Here is a 24794-nt window from a genome sequence, read left to right on the forward strand (position 1 = left end):
TACTGCATTGCTTCAGTTTATATACACCCCCACACAGAGCATACTCAGCATTCTCATTCCTCACGGGACCAAGCGGAGACAGAACTCTGGCCAGGCACAGGCAGCTTAGACTGAGTCGTGTTTCTGTTTATTTCAGTGCCTGAGAACAAATCGGCCCCACTGCCTAGACCTCTGATCTGAGCTCAGCCAGCTGGGTTTGACCCCTTCTCTCGTTCTCAATATGGAGACTGGGCTTCTGCATGAACACAAAAGCACTTACAGGGTCCCAAATTAACTGCCAGTAATGATGCATTGAGAAAATGTAATACTTACCTGCCATTAGGTTGTATTTCCCATATTTATATTTTTATTCATTTATTTATTGCATCAACACCTCAATAATCAAAACTAGGAATTCATCCTCCCCAATATTTGTATTATGATCATATGCACTGTTGCCGTTTAACCCCCCCAAAATTTAAACCAAATATATGCCCTTGATTTTAGGGATTAAAGTTTGTTAAAAGACTGATTCATTTTTAATTCTGGATTCTTATTAAATAAGACCTATTTTATTATGTCCTTTTGCATAGGCAACTAACATTCAATCTTTCTACATTTAAAATATAAACTCCCCAAAATTTGGCCTCTCCTTAACACACTCTCAGAAATAAAGGTCCAAAAGTTGTCACTGGGATAGTACCCTTTCAAAAAGGTACACCTTTGTACCCAAAGAGTGCATATTAGTACTTTGAACTGCCAAAATGTACCTTTAAAGGTACATATTTGTACCTAAATGGTAAATATTTGGAACTTTTTTAAAGGGTACTGCCCCAGTGACAGCTTTGTACCTTTATTTTTGACAGTGTACAGTGCAGTCGCACTGTCTCATGTGTAGAAAAACACCCCCAAAGCATGATGCTACCATCCCCATGCTTCACGGTAGGGATGGTGTTTTTGGGATTGTACTCATCATTCTTCTTCCTCCAAACACGTTTAGTGGATTTATGACCAAAAAGTTCTATTTTGGTCTCATCTGACCACATGACTTTCTCCCATGACTCCTCTGGATCATCTAAATGGTTTTTGGCAAACTTTAGACGGGCCTGGACATGTGCTGGTTTAAGCAGGGTAACCTTCCGTGCCATGCATGATTTCAAACCATGACGTCTTAGTGTATTACCAACAGTTACCTTGGAAACGGTGGTCCCAGCTCTTTTCAGGTCATTGACCAGCTCCTCCCATGTAGTTCTGGGCTGATTTATCACCTTTCTTAGGATCACTGAGACCCCACAAGGTGAGATCTTGCAAGGAGCCCCAGTCCGAGGGAGATTGACAGTCTTGTTTAGCTTCTTCCATTTTCTAATGATTGTTCCAACAGTGGACCTTTTGTCACCAACCTGCTTGGCAATTTCCCCGTAGCCCTTTCCAGCCCTGTGGAGGTGTAAAATTTTGTCTCTAGTGTCTTTGGACAGCTCTTTGGTCTTGGCCATGTTAGTATTTGGATTCTTACTGATTGTATGGGGTGGACAGGTGTCTTTATGCAGCTAACGACCTCAAACAGGTGCATCTAATTTAGGATAATAATTAAAGGCAGATTAATAGGTCTTTGAGGGCCAGAATTCTAGCTGAAAGGCAGATGTTCAAATACTTATTTGCAGCTGTATCATACAAATAAATAGTTCAAAAATCATACATTGTGATTTCTGGATTTTTTTTAAATTATGTCTCTCACAGTGGACATGCACCTACGATGACAATAAATACTTATTTTCCTCACTGTACTTTGGAGCATCCCACCCTTACCATAAACCTAACCAGTTCTCAACCATATAAAACATAAAGCGCAAGTAAAAGTACAGTCACAGGTATTTATTGTCCAAAAAATCATATCCCAATGCAAGTCATCATAGTTAAATTATATCCCAATATATAATTTCATACCCTAAAATATTAAGATTCACCTGCTGCTGGTAGAGATGCTAATTTAGCAAACGCATCTGGTTGTTTTTGTGGGAATGGACAAACGACCAAAACAATCTCAAGTTTTGCTCCCTGGTACTCGGTGTACAATTTCAGTCAATAGAGGTGGATGGCAGAAGTTCAAGTGCCATGCTGTTTAGTCAAAAACAGTTTGCATCTGGCATCTGATTCTTTGCTGCGTCACTTTTTACCTCGCGAGTCCTTCATTCACTTTATCCACACAGCACAGACAGTCAAAAATTTCATTGTAATAATTTGCCGTCACTGGTGAGAGAAATTAAAAAATGCATCAGAAAACGTTTAAAACCAAGGCCTGCTAATACAATGAATAAAGCGATTACCACAGCAGTTACACATTGCATGCATATGCGACAGTCCAGTTTGATAAGCATGCATTATTCTTTAATCACACAATCGGACGCTGAGAATGAAACTGTTTTTGCAGTCGGAGAAAAAGCTACCTTCCAAGGATAATATCATTAATGTATGATTGTGTTGTGGGTATAAGTGTTATAAGTGTTGGTGTCAAGCCGCATGCGGTGTTGATATAAGTGCCCAGTGACAGTTTCGGAGGCTGAGCACTGCGGAGCCAGCAGGGTGAAACTGCCAGGGATCTGCTCTGCACTCCATCGATCCAGCCGAGCTGGAGTGGGTCACTCTCAGCACCAGGGAGCTTTATTTTCACTGCAGTGAAGTCTGCTGTTTCACCTCTGGGCGCAGACACGTGAACGTGCTTTTACATGTCTTGCGTGGTTGAAAGCTATGCTTTATTAAGAGGCAGAAAGCTCCAAGGTTGTAGTAAAAGGTCTGCCAAAAACAGGCCACACTAGCACAAAGTGTTGCGTCAGGTCTGCGATCTACACATATGGAGTAAATCAGAGACGCATGCTTCAGGCCCTTAACGTGTTTTCACACAAATGTGAGCGTCTCAGCAAAAAATCAGTGGTGAATGCAGGTGACGCAGGGGAAGAACCCCATGTTGCCATGGCAACGGGCAGGTGAAGGAATGGAGGGCTTATCTGGTGTTCCATCTGTAAAGCTATCTTTCACTATACTTCACTCAAATCCGTAAAAACACTGGTTCACCGTTACCTTAGCGCTGATGTCGACAACTAAGCCCACCACAATGATAATAATCGGATGCGGGCGAGTTTGACTCACCGACCAGAATGCTGCTGTACTCACAGCGGAGGAGGAGAAAGAAAATGAGTATGAGAGAGAGAGGGGTGTTATTGCACCATGTGTAGGAGCCACTAGAATACTGATAGATTTAGCAACACGATGCACTCTTCTCCACTTCTATCAATCTGCCAAACAACACACACACACATAACAGAAAAAATGCAGTCTAAGTCGTGTGACGCTGTTTCAGTGACTGTCCTTATTTCGAAATCATGGTCATTACATCTGCTCAGTGATGTACGCATACTGTCCGAGCTATTCCCATGATGCAATTTAGCAAGTGGACACATACGCACACACTATATTTTTTCCTATTGACAGTGCACGGTGCACACGCATGTGGTTAAAGGAAGCAGGCGTTTATATGTTCTGTGTTCAATTGGCTTAAACATGACACTTCCTATTAGTTGGCTAGAAGGGATATCACATTCCAGCCGAATGCACGATGGCATTCAGTCATACAAACACAGAGAGAGAGAGAGAGGCATGCTCACAAAACACAATTCTCAAGACTACCACCCAAGTGAGAATTAAACATTTGTGCATTTTGCTTAAGACTTTACTGATTTAATTTTTTCTGCATAAATGCACATTACTGCTATATGACTTCGGATCAAATCAATTTAGGTAGTAGTTAACCTTTGACCTCTGTGCCCTAGGGATGCATCTCACCCTCTCATGCCCTCATAAAACCAAAACAAGATTACAGAAGAAGCATTGTATTTTTTTATGCACACATAGCCTACACTTTGATAGTGGTCTCTGTGAATGTATTTTTAAGTGCATTGCTATTTGTAACATCTATGTTTTTGTTTACATTGAATTAGAGGAATCATGGTAAGAAAAGAGGCCCTGCTGAAGCTCAGATCAATACAGGTCAATTTTCCTCTGACATGTATCTGCACCAAGGCATTCAAAACCTCACTGACACACTTATCAATGTTGCCACCCAACATCGATTATCAGATTGAATATCACTTTCCAGTATTATCAAGATTGTGGGCAGCACCATGTAAATTGATGCCTTTTTCTGAATGAACGAAGAGAAAGAGATTTGTGAAATCATACTGTATGACAGGAAAACCTTACAGCATAATGCCGTTCTGTGGCCAAATAAAAATTTGGTAAGATGATCACGTTATACAGTAATTGACCATTGTTGCATGCAATCAGTTTCTTACATTGGACTTAGTGGACTCTTTCTTGTGCATTAATATAAATCTCATAATTTGAAACAGTATTTCATACGCATTTATTATTTTAGTAAGCAGTTATGTAATAAATGGGATAATGCACAGGGCAACCCTGTATTACAAAATGATGTACCTATAGTCACATAAATTTGTAAGTTTTTTCCGTGACACTGACACGTTTTTCCGCCTTTTTGCGTGAACATGTCACGTATTTCTGTTTACGTGTCATTGTCACGTATTTGTTAATCAACTGTTCTGTCCTATTTTCAAACCATTGATGCTTCAGTTTAGGGTTAGATTTGGTGTTTGCGTTAGAATGTATTGATTAATCCCTTTTTCATGATTTATTTTTGTATATGTTATGATTTTAAAACCATTGTCGCCTGCCATCAGGGTTAGAGTTGGGTTTGGGTAAGGATGTCATTTTATGTAAATCTAACCCTAAACTGAAGCGACAATGGTAAGAAAATAGGACAAAACAGTTGAGTAACAAATACGTGACAATGACACGTAAACAGAAATACGTGACATGTTCACGCAAAAAAGGTTGAAAAACATGTCAGTGTCACGGAAAAGACTCACAAATTTACGTGACCATAGGTACGTAATTTCGTGATACTAGGTTGCACAGGGAGTTTTTATGGAAAAATGAGACCCAAAGCAAAGTGGCTGATCACCTAATTATAACACATACAATGCAAACAAAACATTGTTTAAATAGGGCCAGTGCACAATATTGTGTATTGTGCAGTTTAAAAAAATTTCCCTAGCTGTCACTGAGGCAGTACCCATTCAAAAAGTAAATCCTTGCCCCTAAAGAGTTTCATTTAGTACCTTGCTGTTGGTACCAAAGAGTGCATATTAGTACCTCAAATGTACATATAGGTCCAAAATGTATACATTTCTGTACCTAAATGGTACATATTTAAATAACTTTTTAAAAGGTACTGCCCCAGTGACAGCATTTTTTTAAACTATTTTTCTGACAGTGTTTTAAAGCTGACTAAATCCGATTTCTAAAAACAAAAGATTTAAAGCATCTTAAAAATTAGTAACTGCATTTGCTTGGATTGATTCTGAGATCCTCATTTTCCGCTGAGTCATTTTTTTGTCTGTATAAACATTCCTTTCTAGTCTGTGAGCATAAAAATGTTTTTGGAAGATTGCTGAGTCACTGGTTGAATCCATTGCAGAACCGTACTCTCCCCCCTCGCAACAACATATCCATTCCACTCCCCCTTTCTTTTTTCCTCTCTCTCCCTCTCTCATTCTGATGTACACCCACCTGCTTCCACCAAACTACTTCTGTCTCTTTATCTCTGTCAGCACCTCCCTGCCCAGTTTCCTCTTCTCTTTCTCTGTCTCTTTTCTCTCTGGTTTAATTAAGGGGGAAATTAGTGTGTGAGTGACGTGTCAGAGAGCAAGGTCTAGTCACAAAGAGAGTTGATGCAGCTGCTAATTCTCTCTAAACCCACTTCCTCCGTTGTAGAAGTGTGAAACAGTCCAAGATAAAAGAAAAGAATGTTTTAAAGATTCTCTTTAATCTCGCTGTTATATAAAAAGAGAGCCAATTTAGGAGTGATGTAGAAAGAAAAATCATGGCAACATCAACTTAGGATATGTCAGGTTAGGTCTTGTACTGTTTATTATACTGGTAGAAAAGTTGTATCCATGTACTGTCACATTAAAAACGTCCTAATAATTAGGTACAGATATGTATACTTTTGGTACCAGTGTCTACCTTTGAGGTACTCTTTATGTGTACTTTTTGAAAGGGTACAGCCCACGTGACAGCTGGGGTAGATATTTTGACAATTTTCTGACCTGTTTATTTAAATGCTAACTCTAACTATAGGTTTAGAACTTACATGTTTAGTTATTCTTACAGTAAGGCATATGCATGAATATGTATACATTATTTTGGTTAAAAAGTACAGATTTGATTATATTTCATAAATAAATGACTACAAAAACCGATAGGAAAATTATGGGTTTTTAAGATTATAGTTATAGTGAAAAACATTTGATTATATACAATATATACAGTATATAATAATTATTACTTTTTATTATTATTATAAAAAATATTTATAAAAAAATATGAGGTTAAACTGCAAATCTCGGTATTCTTGGTGTCATGTTATATTAGGAGTCAAAAGGCATGGTTATATACCAGTGTTTCTCAAACTTTTTCAGCCCAAGGACCACCTTATCTTCCAATTTTTTTCTGAGGACCACCTAACAGAATCCCACTCTAACATGCCCCCAAAAACACTAAAATAGGAAGGATAAGCTTAATTTAAGTTTAATATGCAACTGTATCAAGTCAAAAACTATGTTCAGAAATTATTATATGAATATTATTTCATTCGAAAAAGTAAATGTGAAATGAGTCCCGGCTGAACAACAAACTGCACATGTGAAAAAAAGTGCAATTAAACATACTGTAACAGCCTAGGTCCCACTTAATGTCATTCCAAAGAGCCAACTGAGGTGGTGGGTATATGAAGTCTGTGGTTGTAACTATGGTAACAATAAAATGCTAAAAAAATATGTTCCCCTTAATGTCCAAAATCACTGAAATTACAGGGATTTTACACATTACAAAACTAATAGATCTGTGGATTTTAGCTGCTTTCAGTTGACGCTTGACCTTTTCTTTGACTCCTCTTTGGTTTAGCCACCGATCCATTTTTATGTTATTAAAACAAAATGTTTAAACACTTGCCTAGTTTAGGTCATCTTTTGGTGGACCAATGGGGGGGTTTGGCGGACCACTTTAAGAATTACTGTTATATACAAATGAAATTAGCAAATTTTTGTAAGATCACCTATACCTTTTTGCATGATTTTGCATGAATTTTTGGATGTCATGATCTGAGTAGTGTTGAAATGGGGTTTCCTTAATGAGCATGTTGAGCTTATGTCACATGACTCCCTGACATAAGTCATTTTAACCTCATTTTAAGATTGTTTAAGAAAAGGAGTCAGTACTGTTTTGTCTTATTACATGAATTACGTCCTCATATTGCTCAATTCAGGTAAGTGTGAAACACTGAGAAGAATCGCTATTAAATTATTTTTTCATTCCTACTGCTGTGATCTCAAAGCTAATTGAAAGCAAATGTTTTTCCACCTGCTTAAAGTAGCTAATATAGTGTACTGTACTATAGCATTTCCCTATTTAGTAAACAGTAGAAAAATTCCTAGTTACTGTTTTTAACCCTGCTAGTAAATATTAAACTAGGCCTATACTACAGTGATTTACAGTATTTACTAACGTTTACTTATTTATTATGCTAAAGTATATTATAGTTACTATAATTTAGGTTACAAGAGTTTACAAACTTTTACTACAGTTTACTATAGTTCATGCTAACTAAAGCATTCCCACGATTTTTATGTGGTTATTTTTTCCACTCAGGTACAACATCTTCATAAATTAAGCACACTGAGACCAAATTAGATTTGTCCAAGTCCATTTATTTTGACACAGCGCTAACATGCTGTTTCCAAACAATGTTTCACGGCATGTGCTAAATTTTATTTGGGCCGCTCCTCCTCGACAGAAATCCATTAAACGTCATTGACGTCAGAGCGGACGCCATGTTTGTGGAGGGCAGAGCTGCTGGCCATTGACGAAGAAGCAGAGAGACACGCGCATTGCCTTTGCCGCAGCTCATTCCCTACAGAAGGCGGTTGATGGTACTTCACTGTTGAAAATCACAGGCATCGCTTCCTACTGACGGTCCACGGACTGCGGGATCAGGTAAGCTTTATTTAAACACGAGGATTATAAAACAGATTAACTGTATTCGTTTTGACTAAAAACTGGTTTGACTTTTAAGTCTCAGCGGAGGCAAAGACCAAGAGCAACAGTGAATGTTTTTATAAATGTATTGTAAAACCACCTTTTTGACAGAAATGTGTCACATTTGACCGTTTAAGTGATAGAATTAAAGTTTTATTCAATATTTAGACGATTAGAGACAATCGTGTAATGTTAATACGCATTTGAATCATGTGTTGGATGCGGCACGATGTGGGCGGTTTCAGCACCCTGGACAGCGGCTGTATTTGCTCCATTGCGTTTTCTCTCCTTAATTGACATTCAGTCCCAACACCTAAACCATTAAATGTCTGGAAAAGTTTTGATTTACATTCTTTTAAATAATATTACCAGATGCTCGAGATTTTTTAAGAGGCTCTGCTGATACAGCATCAGGTCATTAATCACTAAAATGACAGTGAAACGAACACTCGGTTGTTTCATTTTGCTGCCATAAAAACATCACTTTACGCTTCTCTTCTGCATACCCGATTCTTTACATTTACGTGGTTTGATTGCATTACGGGTTTTGATTGATCGAAAGTAAAACTGAAGGGATTGATTGTGGGGGAGGTCGATCGGGAAAACTGCGACAGAGTTGTCGAGAATGAAAATGTGTTGTAGAGAAAACAACGGGTTGGGAGACGCGGTGATCAAACTGATTGAATGTAACCGAACGCCTTCATTTGGACGTTCATTTTTTTTTTACCAAATATTTCCAAACGTGTCGTGTGTATGTGATGGGGCAGCTGTAATGGTCGGTTCGTGTCTTCCTGTTGGCAGACGATGGGCGGGGGCTCGGGCTCAGATGAGCGGGGGTGGATGCTGGAGATACCCTCGCATATGATGCGGCTCCAACATTCCCCCCCCAAAAAAACTCAAGCCTGCATTCCCCACCTTGACCTTATACTTACGTGTTAATCACATCAACGATCACACAATGACAATATCGCAATAAAATCCATTTATTAACTTGATTTCCGTAATTTTATCTCATCACCCTGTCAAATGGCCATATAGCGCAGGTGACTTGGGAATATCAGGATAGCGCAGAAGAGCTTTTTTCTTGCGTCTGCGTATATTGTATTTTGTAAGACACGTTATTTGTGTCGTATCACGAAGTGAAAGTGGGTTACACGATGCGTGCTGACTGTTTTGGAGATCCATCTATATGGAGGTATAACAAAAACGCATTAGTTATTGACGCACAACCGCAACGATGGCTTAATCAATGCAATAAAATCAGCACGCGGCTCGCTTCCATTCAACGCTGTTTCGTCTGTATTTGTCCTGCGGCGGTTGTAAGAAACGATTTGGCACGCTTTTGGCCCGACTGTTGAGTCTGATGGTTTAATGCGGCTTATTGTGGCTTGACTGCAGAGCACAGGGCGGCTGGGATGTTCCCAGAATAAGTGGTGACTCACGATAGCATCTCAAACGTCCATTCATCTTGATTTATCGACGACCAGAGCTGAATAATTTACATGTAGTATTATTACAATGTTTTGTAGATGTAGTAAACATATTCAAGATCTAGAGATTTTGACGGTTTATGTCAATAGCTTGGAAGAATGATAAATGGCTTACTGTAAAACACAGCAGGCTAATTCACAACGAACCAATTATTGTTTCCATTTGGTCAGTATATAATAAAAATGTATTATATTTCCATTTAATGTAGCAAAAGACCTTCAATTAATAAAAAAAATCAGTCAGGAAAAACTGTTATGTCATTAGGAAATAGTTTTCTCACATTTTAATTTTATTATATGGTTTTCACACATTTTTGACAGATCATCTATGTTACTAGATCATTTAAATGAAATATTATGATGCATGAATTTAATAAAAAAGAAAAACACCTAAAGAAGATTTACAAGTAGCATACTGCTTGTGATATGAATGAGGTAGGCCTACTATATCAACATAAATTCATTTACTTCATGTATTTAATTACATTTTACTTTTTAACTCAAAAGTGCTGTTTGCTTAAGCATCACAGGCACACAAGACATCAGCAGTGTTAAAATTGAGAATTGATTAGCAATTGCCCAGATCAAGAAGAGCAAATATAGTCTCACATGGACCACTAAGTCGCGATGTAAAACTATAATGTGCAGACAATATCATCGGCTGTGTCTAAAACGGGATATCTCTGTGAAAGTTCTTGATTAAACACTTAGAAATCGAATATATAGATAAATGCGTCATAAGACCTTAAGACAGCTATATGGATGAAAAGCATAAAAGTATAGCAAGAGGGACATGAGAATAATGTTGGAATAGAAGTAAGAAACATTAGATAAGATGAGAATAGACAAGATACCCCAAAGAATTCGTATGAAGAGCGATGCATAATGACTGCAGGAAGAAACCCCCTCATGCCAAATGTCTCGGCACGTAAGGTCTGCCCACACATTTGGATTTCCCCTCCGCCATCTGCAAATCTCTCTTGTGCATTGATTGCATATATCAACACATTCTTAAATGCATTAAATTAAACAGAAGAAATGAATGCTATTTGGAATAACCATTTTAAAACAGACACAGTAGTAAGCTTAAAGGCTACCCAGCTAACTGTAATCAGAAATGTGTGGTTTGTTAAATATGCATGAGAATACCAATCCAGTCCACTGTCATGAGTTGTGTCATGGGTCACACACGTCTGAAGTACGCTTGCTTACAACCTCTAAACCCTTCCTCAATGAGTGAGTAATCTGCACCATCAAAATCATCACCCTAATAAATCTTATAATCTTTACCCTATCAGATAAACTTGGGGAATTTAATTAATGGACTTGCCTACTTTTGTATGCCGTTATTGTGAGCAGTCTAGACAAACTTTATGGCATCTGCTCATTGCTGCAGTCTGAAGCCATTTTTGAATTGAGACTCACAATACAGTTTTCTTATTAAAGTTATTAAAGTGTGGTGCACATAAGATCTGTGGCATGAATAGATGAGATCATCATAGATGATTCATCCTACTCAGATTACAGTTTATGTAAAGATTAGGCAGTCATATTCCATTAATGTGGACTCATATTTCAGTATTAAGTAGTTTGCTATAGCAAATGCTACTCAGTCGCTCCGGTTCAACAATAGCCTTTGCAACACGTTTGCATATTTCTTTTTTAGAGTATTATTTGACTGCTGACCCATGTTTGAGATTGATAATGATTTGACAACAATGCACACATTGCCTCATTCAAGTACATCAATAGGATGATGAAAGATAATTGAACTATAGTGGAAGTGTTAGAGCTCACTTTTTTCTCCCTTTGCATGTCAATTATTGAAAATTAAATAAATGCAGATATTCTATTCATGATACATTTTTAATGTATTTTAGCTGAATAATGCTAAAACGTCCTCTTTTAATATGGATGAAGTAGTTATCCAGCATTTAACAGTGCTGAGTGTTTTACGTCCTTAAACAAAATCTACTTCTGAGAAATAATAAATATGAATCATATTTCTTTAAAAGCTTTTGGCTGTTTTCCAGATTTTCAACTTCTTAATTGCTTTTTAATGTCTGTTGTTTATGAACTCGAACATTTTACATATGCTGATAATATTACAATTATTTATGAAATAATTTTTTTCATTAATTTCTTTTTGACATCTTCCCCCTGTCTGATCAGTGAAACAAATGTCATCTTATACAACCAAATGAGACTACGGTGCAGTTTATGCGATTGTCATATATTAACTTTGATGGCACCCAATGCGATGCAATTTGACTTCACTGCAGTATGTTGCTATTATGTAAATGCAACAACAGAATGCTACGATGCCAATCAAAAGCGTACCGAAAACAAATAATATTATAGTAATGTAATGGATGTTTAATGTGCTGTCATTGTAGGGTGTAAGGATACCTTTTTGGCAATAAAACTTTCTCGGCTATTTTTGTAGTCATCCCAACCGTATGAAGGTGCAAGTTCCCATTTTATATTTCAAGCAGACACCGTAACCGACCCCTCCAAATACTTCCCATAAACCCTGTGTCCCACATACTGAGGCTGATCCTGGCAGGCTCCTCACCTGCCATATCTCCATTATCCTTGGTCATCCAGATGTGCAGGCAAGTGGAATGGGGTGTCGGAAGCAAAGCTTGTCTTTTAATGGCCAGTTCCTAATAAATCTATCTCAGGGCTTCCCCATGAGAAAGAGGTTTACGGGCAGCGAGGAGGAAGGGCTCTATGCAGTAGAACTTGCTGCTGTTACGAGCAGAGCTGAACACAAATAGGCTCTGTAAGATCAATTGCATTGACTGTTGGCTCCCCACTAAATCGTACGACCCTACAGTCCAGTGTAAAGGAGGATATAGGTGAGGTTCTAGGACTGCTGCATTTGTTCTACAGTAGTTTATGGCTCTGCATCATGAACGCATAATGCTTTTGTGAGAGTGGCAAAAGAAAATTTGTGTGGAGTCTGGAATACTAAGTATGCAGTCACATGCATACTGTAATGTAGAATTTAGATTGGTTTGGGAGTAATGATCATTACAGAACATAAGGGAAATTATTTTCTTCACGATGAATAATGCTGAGCTGTTTTCAACCCATGGTTGGGTGATATATGGACAAACCCATGAGTTACTTTGAATGAACCTAGAAAATGTCCCTATTTGATTTAACTATAGGTTGAAACAACCCATTTTTTTGAGCGTATCAAGATAACAAAAGACAGCAGCTATTTACAATAGCTACAAAAGTGCCAATAGCAATTGATGCTACAGCATCTTCTTAGCAATATCCTATTTACAGTGGGTGAAAGTAGCGATATATTGTATTTACACCATGTAAATGTAGCAGTTAATGTTAATAAGATGCTTTATATTGGCTGATACACTGCAAAAAATGAATTTCAAGAAAAAAATCTTAGTTTTTTGTCTGGTTTTTAGTAAAAATATCTAAAAAAAATTCTTAAATTAAGATGCATTTTCTTGATGAGCCAAACGACCCAAGAAAAGTCTAGTTTTTAGACCAAAAATATCAAATGTAAGTGATAATGTACATAAAACAAGCAAAAAAACCCTGCCAATGGGGTAAGCAAAAAATCTTAAAAACATTTTTCTTAAACACTAAATTCAAGAAAAATTCAAGAAAAATGTGCTCACCCCATTGGCAGTTTTTTTGCTTGTTTTATGTACAAAATCGCTTAAATTTGATATTTTTGGTTTAAAAACTAGACTTATTTTCTTAGGTCGTTTTGCTCCTCAAGAAAAGGCATCTTAATTTAAGAATTTTTAAATATTTTCACTAAAAACAAGACAATAATACTAAGATTTTTTTCTTGAAAATCATTTTTTACAGTGAACCTCAGTATTTTTGTACATTAACAGGATGTAATGATAACATAGGGTGTATATTATTATATTTATTAAAATTATGAAATGGATGCTGTATTATTGGGAGAATAAAAGCCCTCCTTTACATCGACCCCTAACCCTACCCAAAAACTACTTTAATTCTTCATTTCTGATTGGCTGTCACTCGTTTATCTTTTTAAGAAATCTCTCTGAAAGTGGTTCATTCCTCTGTATCATTATACTGTAGTTGTTGTATAAACTTCAATTTAGAAAGATTTTAAAACTTTATCTTTCACTCATCGTCCTTGCTGTAAAACAGTTTTTGAGATCAGTGGCGGCTCGTGACTGCACTTCCTAGAGGCGCAAATTCAAAATAAGAGTTCGGAGTGTCGAGTGTTTCTTTTTTTTTAAATATGTGTTTGTTGCGCCATGTGAACCATGTGCATCACGTGTTTTATCAAAATAAGTGCCTGCTGAACACGCGTCAAAATCGTTTATGATAAGAGACGCTCACGTTCACAAAATACACGCAAGACATGTATCTGGCAAACGCGAGCGTCTCTTTTATCATAAACCCTTTAGACGCGTCTGCAGCAGGCACTTATTTTGACAAAAAAAAGTGATGCATATAGGATCACTCGACCCGCCGAACACATATTTAGAAACTACGAACCACACACATGATGGGCTACATACATGTTGTGACGAACTTTGCATCGAGCGCCCTCGAAAAAAGAAGTCACCGGCGACCACTGCTTGAGATATAGATGTCATAAAGATGTTCTTGTCTGCTTTTATGGTTTCGGGAATTGACACCTTTTAAGAATTGTTTTGTAGCATTCACTATTATTGATTAGAATGTATTTAAATGTGAAATGATTTGCCGCAATATTCCAAAAGATGGACATGGGGCCTCATTTATAAAATGCCGCGCAGAAACCAACCTATATTTGATCTCATGATAATTTTTTCATAAAACAAATGTGTGCACAAACGCGCATATTGATGTGAAATCTAATAAATCACAAATGATGTTGAAATTATGGGCAGCTAAATAGATTCAAATCTTCATATTTAAACAATGCCTTATTAAAGGCGGGGTGCACGATTTTTGAGAAACGCTTTGGAAAAAGAAGTCGGGCCGAGTACCAAAACACACTTGTAGCCGTAAGTACAAGTATCAGCAGTTAGGTGTATCTCTTTTACCCAACATCGTTGCCTGGGTTTAGTATGTGTGGGGCGGGTCTATCAAAAGAAGGTCCAGATTCTATTGGGGTAGGGGCGTGTTTGTTTAGGTGATTTCAAATGTCAACATTGGCTTTCAGAGATCATGCTTTAATGTCACTGGCATTTAAAAAAGCACCTGCCAATGTTTAAGTCATTTACGAGCAGTAAGAAAGACTTATATTTTCAAAAACCTGCAGCAATCAGACAAGCAAAAGTGCGTACGTATGCTCAGACCGTTTTTATTAATATGGACTTTGCCGTGGATTCTTGCGTACGATCACTTTACGATCAATCTAAAAATGAGGCCCCTTTAGTGCATTGTAATTCATAACTGATTACATTTTGTGTAGCACGCATACACAATAAAGTCAGTACAAATTGGCAATACTAAGCAAGGGCCAAAGGAAACAGTGGCAATAAAAAACAAAGATTAAAATCCAAAATGTTTTAGATGAAAAAGACACCTAAAGCCCCCAATGGAGAAACCCTCCTACTCAGGCCGGTGGTGCTGAATTCATCCAGTTTAATCAAATTTATATGAAAATATTTTTATATTCGTTCAGCTCAGCTAACTGAAAGTTGTAGATGTGTAACTGTTATCCTGTTGTCTTGTTGTGTAACTTGCTCCTAAGTTATTTTAGTCAAAGTTTTTGCCGATAACTCTGCGTGAGCTTAGTAATTAACTAGATCGATATTAACAACAGTTAGGAAGGGCATGACCAAAATTGGGTAAGCCTTTTAAAAAACAGTAGTTCACCAAAGACGTTAATTAACAGTCAAGCATCTGGCATAATAAATTTTTTTTTTCTATTTTTAATTTTGGCATGCTACAAAAATTACTCCTCAACACCCTTACTAAGCTAGGATTTTTTTAAAGCCCTTTTAAGCCTTTCATGGTCATTGTGGTAAATACAGTATGTTTGTGTGGATTTGACTTTGGGAATGGTTTGACAGCTGTCCATCAAACAACAAACATATGGAAAGCAAAATAAATGACATATGGACAGAAATCCCAGAGTTTGAGCAATTGTCTCTTTCTCCTTTTTCTGTCCTTGTATTTGCAAAAAATGGTTCTCCTAGCGGCTCTGATTATAAAAAATGTCAAGCTCAATAACTCGCTCTACGAGAGTCAATCTGTCGCAACACGAGGAAATACCATAACCCGATTTCAAAGGTAATCTCGTAAAACACGTCTGTTGCCCCTGACTCAGAGATTTAGGGGTCAGGCATGATAAGTTCATTTCAATTTCAGAGGATATAAGGTGGATGCCCATCGAAGCGTGAGAAAGAGAGAACGACCAGTGGCTATTAATGTACGGTTTGGGCTTTTATTGAAGTTTTGAAGATTAAGAGTTTTATGTGGGAATTGTGCAGTGCTGCAGTACAGACTGCGTATTTGAGGAGAGAAAACAAAATGGCAGCCAGCAGAGAGACAGAAGACGAGCACACACACATACACAAACAAGTTTCAGCTTTAATGCTACTTATTCTTTTATAATCAAATCTTCATAGAGTTTCAACTGTAGGCTAATATCACACAGACTTACTGTGTATAGCAGTCGACTACTAGGTGTTAGTATGTTAAATGCTGCCTCATTTGTAAGTCACTCTGGATAAAAGCATCTGCTAGATGGAGAATATAAATGTAATTCAATAAGCAACATCTTTTCAGTCTGCTACTACTGTATACTTTGAAAGGCATCACTGTTAAACTTTTTCAGTGTTTTTGTAGCCTTCCAGTTTGAATATACATAATAAACATGTTTGCATATATTCATATCTGTTTTTCTAAGCGATGCATAGATATCATCATATTCTCATCTGACGTGTTTTGATAAATGTGAGTGTCTAATGATTAGCATATATAGGAATGAAATAATGACAACCATCAATTGAGTGGGAAAGGGAGTATTTCCATATTTGTCATTATTATGCAGTATGTCTATCTGGTCCTAACTGATACTTTATAAAGATAAACAAAATGTATTTGTTAAAAGGCTTGGTTCATCCAAAGGCCTCCTATAAACCAAGCAATCATGTATTAGGATTGAGGGTTTTCTGGTCTCCACTGATAGTTCTGCAGCTCTTGAGATCGAATGCAAGCCTACAATGCAATGGCTGCCAATGGTGCCATTCATACACAGCACATCAAATAGGATTATGTTTGCTCAGTTATAATATGAGAAGATAAATGATGAAGCAAATGAAAGGTTTTTATTTCATCAGTCAGTAACAAATGTCAATTAACAAACAGTCCAGAGGTTTTACTGACTATGCAAGACTACTCTCCAATATTGTTTTGCTTTCAATCTGAAGAAAGACTAGATTATAGCAAAGCCCCTTTAGGGGAGTCGCGCCACTAGGTGATCATGTTTGCAGTTATTTCAGTCATACAAGACTAAAGTCCTGTTTACTTGAATGGGGAAAGACAGATATTTCTAAAATCACAATTGAATAACACATTTCTCAAAGGAATCTGCACAAAACCCCTCCCTTAGAGACCCTCCCCTTTATCGATTGATGATTGGTTCTTTTAACTGGAAGGCGGGACTTTTGTCACAGGGAAGCCATAGTGAGGATGGCATTGTTCTCAATTGATATTAAAAGAAGCAGGGCATTGAACCAGATTTTTTTCCCAATTGGTTCGTTCCGAACAGGAACAATATGTTAACGTTTCCGGTTTTCGGTTCAACCCTAAAATTGACATTCCTGAGCAAAAAAATGTTTCCGAGCCGGTTAATAACGTTCCATGTCAGCTGTGGGGCATACAAATAAGTAGTTTGATCATTAGGACATTAAACTTAAATTATTCGTCTACATTATTTTCCTTAAGTCTCTATCTTGTCATCAAAAATTAAATAAGCTATATTATGTAAGCAGCATAACTGTAATTCTGACATGTCTACATTTGTTAAGACAAGGACAATTTCTGCCATGTCGTTTATTGCCAAACTAATTAAGAATACTGTGGTATTTCAAGATCATTTTGTTTGTATGTGTCCTGTCAAGAACAGAAAGATTGTTTGCTTGCATTTTGAAACGCGTCTCTCCGTGTATGCACTTTTGAGTGCACTTAAACACGCGCACACACACACAGACGGAGACTGAATTCCAAACGCCAAATGTATTTTAATGAACTACAGTATGAGACACAGTAGTGCAACATCTCTCAAGTTTATACATCAAGCGTTCTGATCTTTGAAGGGCATAGGGATAATCACGTTTGATTGAAGTTGGACTGAACACATTCAACCGCATGTGCGTCTGCGTACAGACAATTGCTCACTTTAGCGCCTTTTTGTGGTTAAATTGTTTAAAATAACTTGAGTGTTAACATTTGCAAGCCTTTGAAACACGTGCAAATTATAAACTTTTACCCCATTTAGGGATGCTCATATCAGTTAATTTTCCCAACCGACAACCGTAGCTTCTGAACCGAACATTAACCGTTAACTTATAAGATTTTAATATGAAATTGTCATTGAATAAAAATACAGTTGATGGTTGTCTGTGAACTAGTAAAAACAAAACATTTAATTTGAACGTGCAAACAGCAGCGACAGATCAACAACAGAACCAGGATTCATACATTATCAGATATTCAAGCAACATTACCTTATTAAAAAGCACGCCAGAGGATTAATATCCACAGTGGACATTTCTAAAGCAGGACGCTTTTCAGAAAGTTTTGCTTTTGCGTCGTCTTTCTCTGTCTGTGCAAATAGAGAGATGTTTATGGTCAGGGTCAGGGTTATTAATTCTTACCTTCGGTTAACGGTTAAACAGTCAATGTGAACATCCCTAACCCTATTTAAATTTGCGTATTAATCCGTGAATCGCATGCGAGCCAAAACTGTGGGTCGTGATCTGTACAAAGTTATAAAATAACAATATTAACCGGTTACCATTATTTTAAATAAACGATTCTGTGTTATTCAGAACACATATGTTTTGAAAGTTTCAGGTTTCGTTTCTGTTCCTTGCAAAACATCAAAAGTTTCTGGTTTTCGTTTTCGTTCCGTGAACTGGTTCAAAGCCTTGAATAGAAGTGCTCAATCTTGTAATATCCTATATCTTTGTTTATAGTTTGGTCCATTATTTTTTCTCAGATTATCCACAATCAAACACGACTTCAGCCTTAAGGTTCTTTAAAAATACTTCACAAAATCTTCTAACGTTTATCAACCCGACATTTTGTTGTACGCACCAGAATGAGCTCATTCATCAAAGGTTGAGTCAGGACACGTGAGAGCTTTTTATATTTGTGTGATTCATTGGCACCAGCCAGGGCAAAGTGGCATATGGCACCATGCTGCAAGTTCATCCAAAAACAAACAGTCCTCTATTACCCAAAGATAGCTTGCATCAGTACACTGACCGGGTGATGGGTCTATCAATTCAAGATCTTTGCTCCCTGATCTTTAACCAAGGCAGCGGTTGACATTCATTTCAATGGTTAAGATGGAGGGGTTATGCCAGACTTTAAAGTCTCTGAAGCATTGTAGTGTAAAAGGTCAGGCAGGCATGTTAAATTTAATTGCTTGAGTACAATTATGCAATTAATGGAGGCAGTAAAGCTATTGGATACCATCTCTAATAACTGCTTGGAATTCATGGGATGTTTTTTAGTGGTAGAGTTGGAGGCGTTTATATAACATTGGAGCAATCATTAAAAAAATGGAAGAAGCTAAACATGACGTCAGTTTTGCGAAAGCATACTTTTTGTCTCTGAAATGAATAAGGACATTTCACAAGACTTTTTAAGATCTTTTTAAATCTTTGCTGTCCCTTTGGTGTTCACGCATGTGAAGTTCTAGCTCAAAATATCATATAGATAATTTATTATAGCATGTTAAAATTGCCACTTTGTAGGTGTGAGCAATATTGTGTCATTTAAAGAGATCTTGCATGGAGCCCAAGTCCGAGGGAGATTGACAGTCATGTTTAGCTTCTTTCATTTTCTAATGATTGCTCCAATAGTGGACCTTTTTCACCAAGTTGCTTGGCAATTTCCCTAAAGCCCTTTCCAGCCTTGTGGAGATGTACAATTTTGTCTCTAGTGTCTTTTGACAGCTCTTTGGTTTTGGCCATGTTAGTAGTTGGATTCTTACTGATTGTATGGGGTGGACAGGTGTCTTTATGCAGCTAATGACCTCAAACAATTTAGGATCATAAATGGAGTGGAGGTGGACATTTTAAAAGCAGACTAACGGGTCTTTGAGGGTCAGAATTCTAGCTGATAGACAGGTGTTCAAATATTTATACAAATAAATAGTTTTTAAAAAATCATATTTTGTGATTTCTGGATTTTTTTAGATTATGTCTCTCACAGTGGACATACGATGACAATTTCAGACCCCTCCATGATTTCTAAGTAGGAGAACTTGCAAAATAGCAGGGTGCTCAAATACTAAAACAGATTGAATGTAACTCTACACCCTTGCCTCATTTAGTTTACGCAGATCTATGAATATGCAAATTAGTTCCTTCCTCTACTCAATTAGACAGCTCGGACCATAGATTTGAATATGCCAATAACCTGTAGTACCCACCTCCACTCTTTTGCGCCACCTTGAACCATAGACATAAATGTAAAAAGATGCTACATTTAGCAGTTTTTGGCACATAACTGCTAAGTCCAGTTTTACATAATGCATACGTGAACTGGGTGTTTGCAGCACTAATGTTTTAGCGCTGATGTTAACAGTTTAGAGCATTCACACTGTACACCAAGCAAAAATATATCTCTGTCGTATATTTATGGCCTAACCAATAGTTACTGCAACAAGTGACAGGAGGTTTGTTATAGTCATTTATTTTCGCTTAGCCACACCTATCATTAAATCACACAGGCCAAAAATTCTGCTTCTCCATAACAATACATTAAAACTAAAATATGTCCTGACTGTGTCACATTTCACTGTAGTTCACTTCCATTGTGGACAGACAATTTGCTTATCTCTAGACAGTTGTCACATCGTGCCTGGTAAGGACACAGTGCAAGGAGATACTTTGCAGTTCAGCACGCACTCGCAATTATACCCTAAGCATCCCCTTCAGTCCCCCGTGGATATCTTGCTGGCTGTCAAACCGACCCTTTCAGGATTATATCTGTCAACCTCACAGTTTCCATGACAGAAGAGGGAATCATTTCTCCTGGTACACCCAGAACCTTAGGGAAGAATTTAATCAGCTAAACACAGCAGCCACCAACTCACCACTATTACAATACGTAATGTGTGTGGGGAGACAATGGGTTCCTTGAGAACAGGGAATGGTTTACTGTCCTTTCCAAGACATTTAATTATCACATGTATATGAAATGGCTTTATTAGCTGTATAATTCTATCCGGTGTCTAAAGTGCCTAATTTTTGGTCTGTGCCTGGTGCTCTGGAGTTTATGGATCATAGGAGAACATTGGTTTGGGATAGGTATATTATCATTCCTGTAGTTGGGATATCTGGCACATATTATCATCAGGTCCTTTTTGTTAAAACGCGCATACTTTGATTCCTATTTAAAGTATTAATTCACCCCAGACTGAAAATTAGCACATATTTTACTCAAGCCATCCTGAGGGAATTTCTTCTTTCTGCCTTCTTTAAGCCACCCAGTAAAATAGTTACAAATTACCATGAGATTGTGTTGCATTGTTACATTTAACATTTCTTTTTCCCTTATGTATTTTTCAGCTTTCCCCAAACATCCAGTAAGACCCTTTCTTCCCAGTTGGAGACCAGCTCCACCCAACACACCCAGCAGCCATGGCAGATGACTCGGATATGCGCAATGAGCTGTCGGACATGCAGCAACGTGCAGACCAGCTGGCTGATGAGGTGAGGACATTTACTTCTCTTTACATTGAATTGACGTAAACGCCAGCCTTCCTCCATCATCAATCAACTGACAACGGTTTTAAATCAATGTACAGTGGTGGCAAAGAAGCACAATGCAGCTTTGTGCAGTACTGATGCATTTTTAGACCACCATAACCAAGTGATGATGCATCAAGAAGCATTACACTGCAAAAAAAAGAATTTCTTACTTATTTTCTAATATAAATATCTGAAAGTTCTAAAATTCAGATCTATTTACTTGGTAAGCAAGTGGCTTAAGATAATAAGTCTTGTTTTATTAAATAAATTATGAAAATCAAGAGTTTTTTTCAAAATATCTGCCAGTGCAGTAAGAAAAATAAACATAATTTCAGTTTCAACTTAATTTAGTAAACTTAATTTAAAGGGATAGTTCGGCCAAAAACGATATTAAACCCATGATTTACTCACCCCCAAGCTGTCCGAGTTGCATATGTCCATCGTTTTTCAGACAAACACATTTTCGGATATTTTAGAAAATATTTTAGATCTTTCTGTTGATTAAATGTAATGTTACGGGGTCCAGCAATAGTCCACGACCTTCAAGTCCAAAAAAAGTGCGTCCATCCTTCACAAATTAAATCCAAACGGCTCCAGGATGATAAACAAAGGTCTTCTGTGGGTAATCCGTGCGGTGTTGTTGTAGAAATATCCATATTTAAAATGTTATTAACGTTATAAACTACCTTCCGGTAGCGCCGCCATCTTAGACTCAGGAGAGAGTATTAGCGTAGTGTACGCACTTTTCTTAGTGACGTATGACAAATTCGGAGGGCGGGGGGACAGAGCAGCAGCAGAGAAACTCTGTACGCTGCGTAAGCTCTCATCCTGAATGCGCATCACTCTAAGATGGCGGCGCTACCGGAAGGTAGTTTATAACGTTAATAACCTTTTAAATATGGATATTTCTACAACAACACCGCACGGATTACCCACAGAAGACCTTTGTTTATCATCCTGGAGCCGTTTGGATTTAATTTGTGAAGGATGGACGCACTTTTTTGGACTTGAAGGTCGTGGACTATTGCTGGACCCCGTAACATTACATTTAATCAACCGAAAGATCTAAAATATTTTCTAAAATATCCGAAAATGTGTTTGTCTGAAAAACGATGGACATATGCAACTCGGACAGCTTGGGGGTGAGTAAATCATGGGTTTAATATCATTTTTGGCCGAACTATCCCTTTAAGTTTATTTTTCTTACTGCACTGGCAGATATTTTGACTTGTTTTAAATAGAAAAACACTTGATTTTTTATATTTATTTTTAAAAAACAAGACTTATTATGTTAAGTCACTTGCTTACCATGTAAATGGATCTGAATTTAAGAATGTTTAGATATTTTTATTAGAAAATAAGACAAAAATACTAAGTAAGACATTTATTTTTTGCAGTGTATGAACCTCAACTTTTGTGTAAGGTTTATTTTGGCATTAACTCTTTCCCCGCCATTGACGAGTTATCTCGTCAATCCGCAATACTGCTATTATCCACCAGGTGGCAACTTATTATCCACTTCCGCAACTTATAAAACCTAGGAATTATCGCCCTAGGGCAAACAGCTGTATGTCCGTCTAAGTTTTGAGGATCGCACTACATCTGATCTCTATCAAAAATCCTTTACAAAAATGGAATTATCTCAGCTTTTTGCTCAAAATTTGGTGTTTTTGAAGAAACCTACCCATATTTGAGAGGTGATAAGAAGAGAACTAATGAGGGTAGGATGAATTGTTTTTTTTTGTTTGTTTGAAAGCAGAGGGTCTGTTCTTTAATTTAATATATTGTATGTTTATATATTTAAAGAAGAGCATTTTCTGGGAGGCATTAAACTTTTGTGAAAATCATGAAAAATGCTGGCAGGGAAAGAGTTAATTGAATTGATAACCCTGCTAAAAAGACCACCTTAGACTAACCCTCATTTTGATGATGAAGCTGGTAAATAAGAATCACTGTGTCCGAAATGACATACTTTCAGGCAAAAAGCAGTTGGCGAGGCGAGTGGTATGTCCAAATTCATAGCATACGAAAAACAAGTCTTGTTTGTAAGTCCATGGACCAAGTGTGCAATCGATGCAAAAAATGACTTTCTTACTTAGTATTCTTGTCTTGTTTTCAGTACAAATATCTAAAAATTCTTAAATCAAGATGTTTTTTCTTGATAAGAAAATAAGTCTAAAATAGGGTGGCCATTCGTGCCAGTTCCGCCGGACACGTCCCGAACATGTTTTCGGGTTCGTTCTCCGGAAGTCGCGTTGGTCGACCGCATACGTCATCAAGGTTTAATATTTCGGGTTTAATTTAAAAAAAGCAACCGTTACATTTCAAGGTAAGAATGAAACTAGAATGATTGTATGTCTTAAAATAAATAAATATTAATTTTCTAATGTATTTTAACTGAAATGTGAGAACCTCAATGATGTATGCGGTCGAGCAACGCGACTTCCGAAGAACGAACCCGAAAACATGTTCGGGACGTGTCCGGCGGAACTGGCACGAATGGCCACCCTAGTCTAAAACAAGTCACTTAAAATGTAAGTGAATTTGTGTTTAAAACAAGCAAAAAAATCTGCCAATGGAATAAGATTTTTTTTCTTAAATTTACTTAATACAAGAAAAATTCCACAAAAATGTCTTATTCCATTGGCAGATTTTTATTTTTTCTTGTTTTAAGCACAAATTCACTTAACTTTGACATGTTTTGTCTAAAAACTAGACTTATTTTCTTAGGTAATTTTCTTATCAAGAAAATACATCTTGATTTAAAAAAATTTAGATATTTCTACTGAAAACAAGACAAAAATACTAGAAAGTCATTTTTTGCAGTGTACTCTCCCGTGAGCCCCCAGGAGGGGTGTCACCAAATGAAGCAGAAGAAGAGAGGTGTTTCATATAAAAAAATGTCAGACAGCGTTAACACGGCTCAATTCAAATGTAAATACATACAGAAAATAGTTGTTTCTTGTGGTTAAATTGCTCTTGTTTTTCATAATCCGAGTTAATGGCTCACTTTTTGCTATAACGACGTGTGTAGTGTATCAACATAGCATATGTAGTACTTCCGAATTTCATTCATACTATATAGAACTTAATTGTCGATTTGCATGTACTTCATGTTATTCAATACGTACTGTCAAAGTAGGTGATTTCAGATGCAGGATAGGTCTTTCTAGTAAGTCTTGCTGGTCAGGCTAGTTAACAAGCACCT

The 24794-nt window shown here is 37.2% G+C and overlaps 1 protein-coding gene across 1 annotated transcript in view; it reads left to right on the forward strand.

Annotated features, from left to right (window-relative positions):
• Nucleotides 1–7947: 7947 nt before the first annotated feature.
• The window catches only part of snap25a (synaptosome associated protein 25a), a 35354-nt gene continuing 18507 nt past the window's right edge, over nucleotides 7948–24794 (forward strand). The window contains exons 1-2 of the mRNA XM_065256058.2: nucleotides 7948–8106; nucleotides 21404–21547. Coding sequence (XP_065112130.1) covers nucleotides 21476–21547 — 72 coding nt within the window. The 5' untranslated portion in view covers nucleotides 7948–8106; nucleotides 21404–21475. The remainder of the gene's footprint in view (nucleotides 8107–21403; nucleotides 21548–24794) is intronic.

Source organism: Paramisgurnus dabryanus, chromosome 12, assembly GCF_030506205.2.
Source record: "Paramisgurnus dabryanus chromosome 12, PD_genome_1.1, whole genome shotgun sequence".
Lineage (NCBI taxonomy): Eukaryota > Metazoa > Chordata > Actinopteri > Cypriniformes > Cobitidae > Paramisgurnus > Paramisgurnus dabryanus.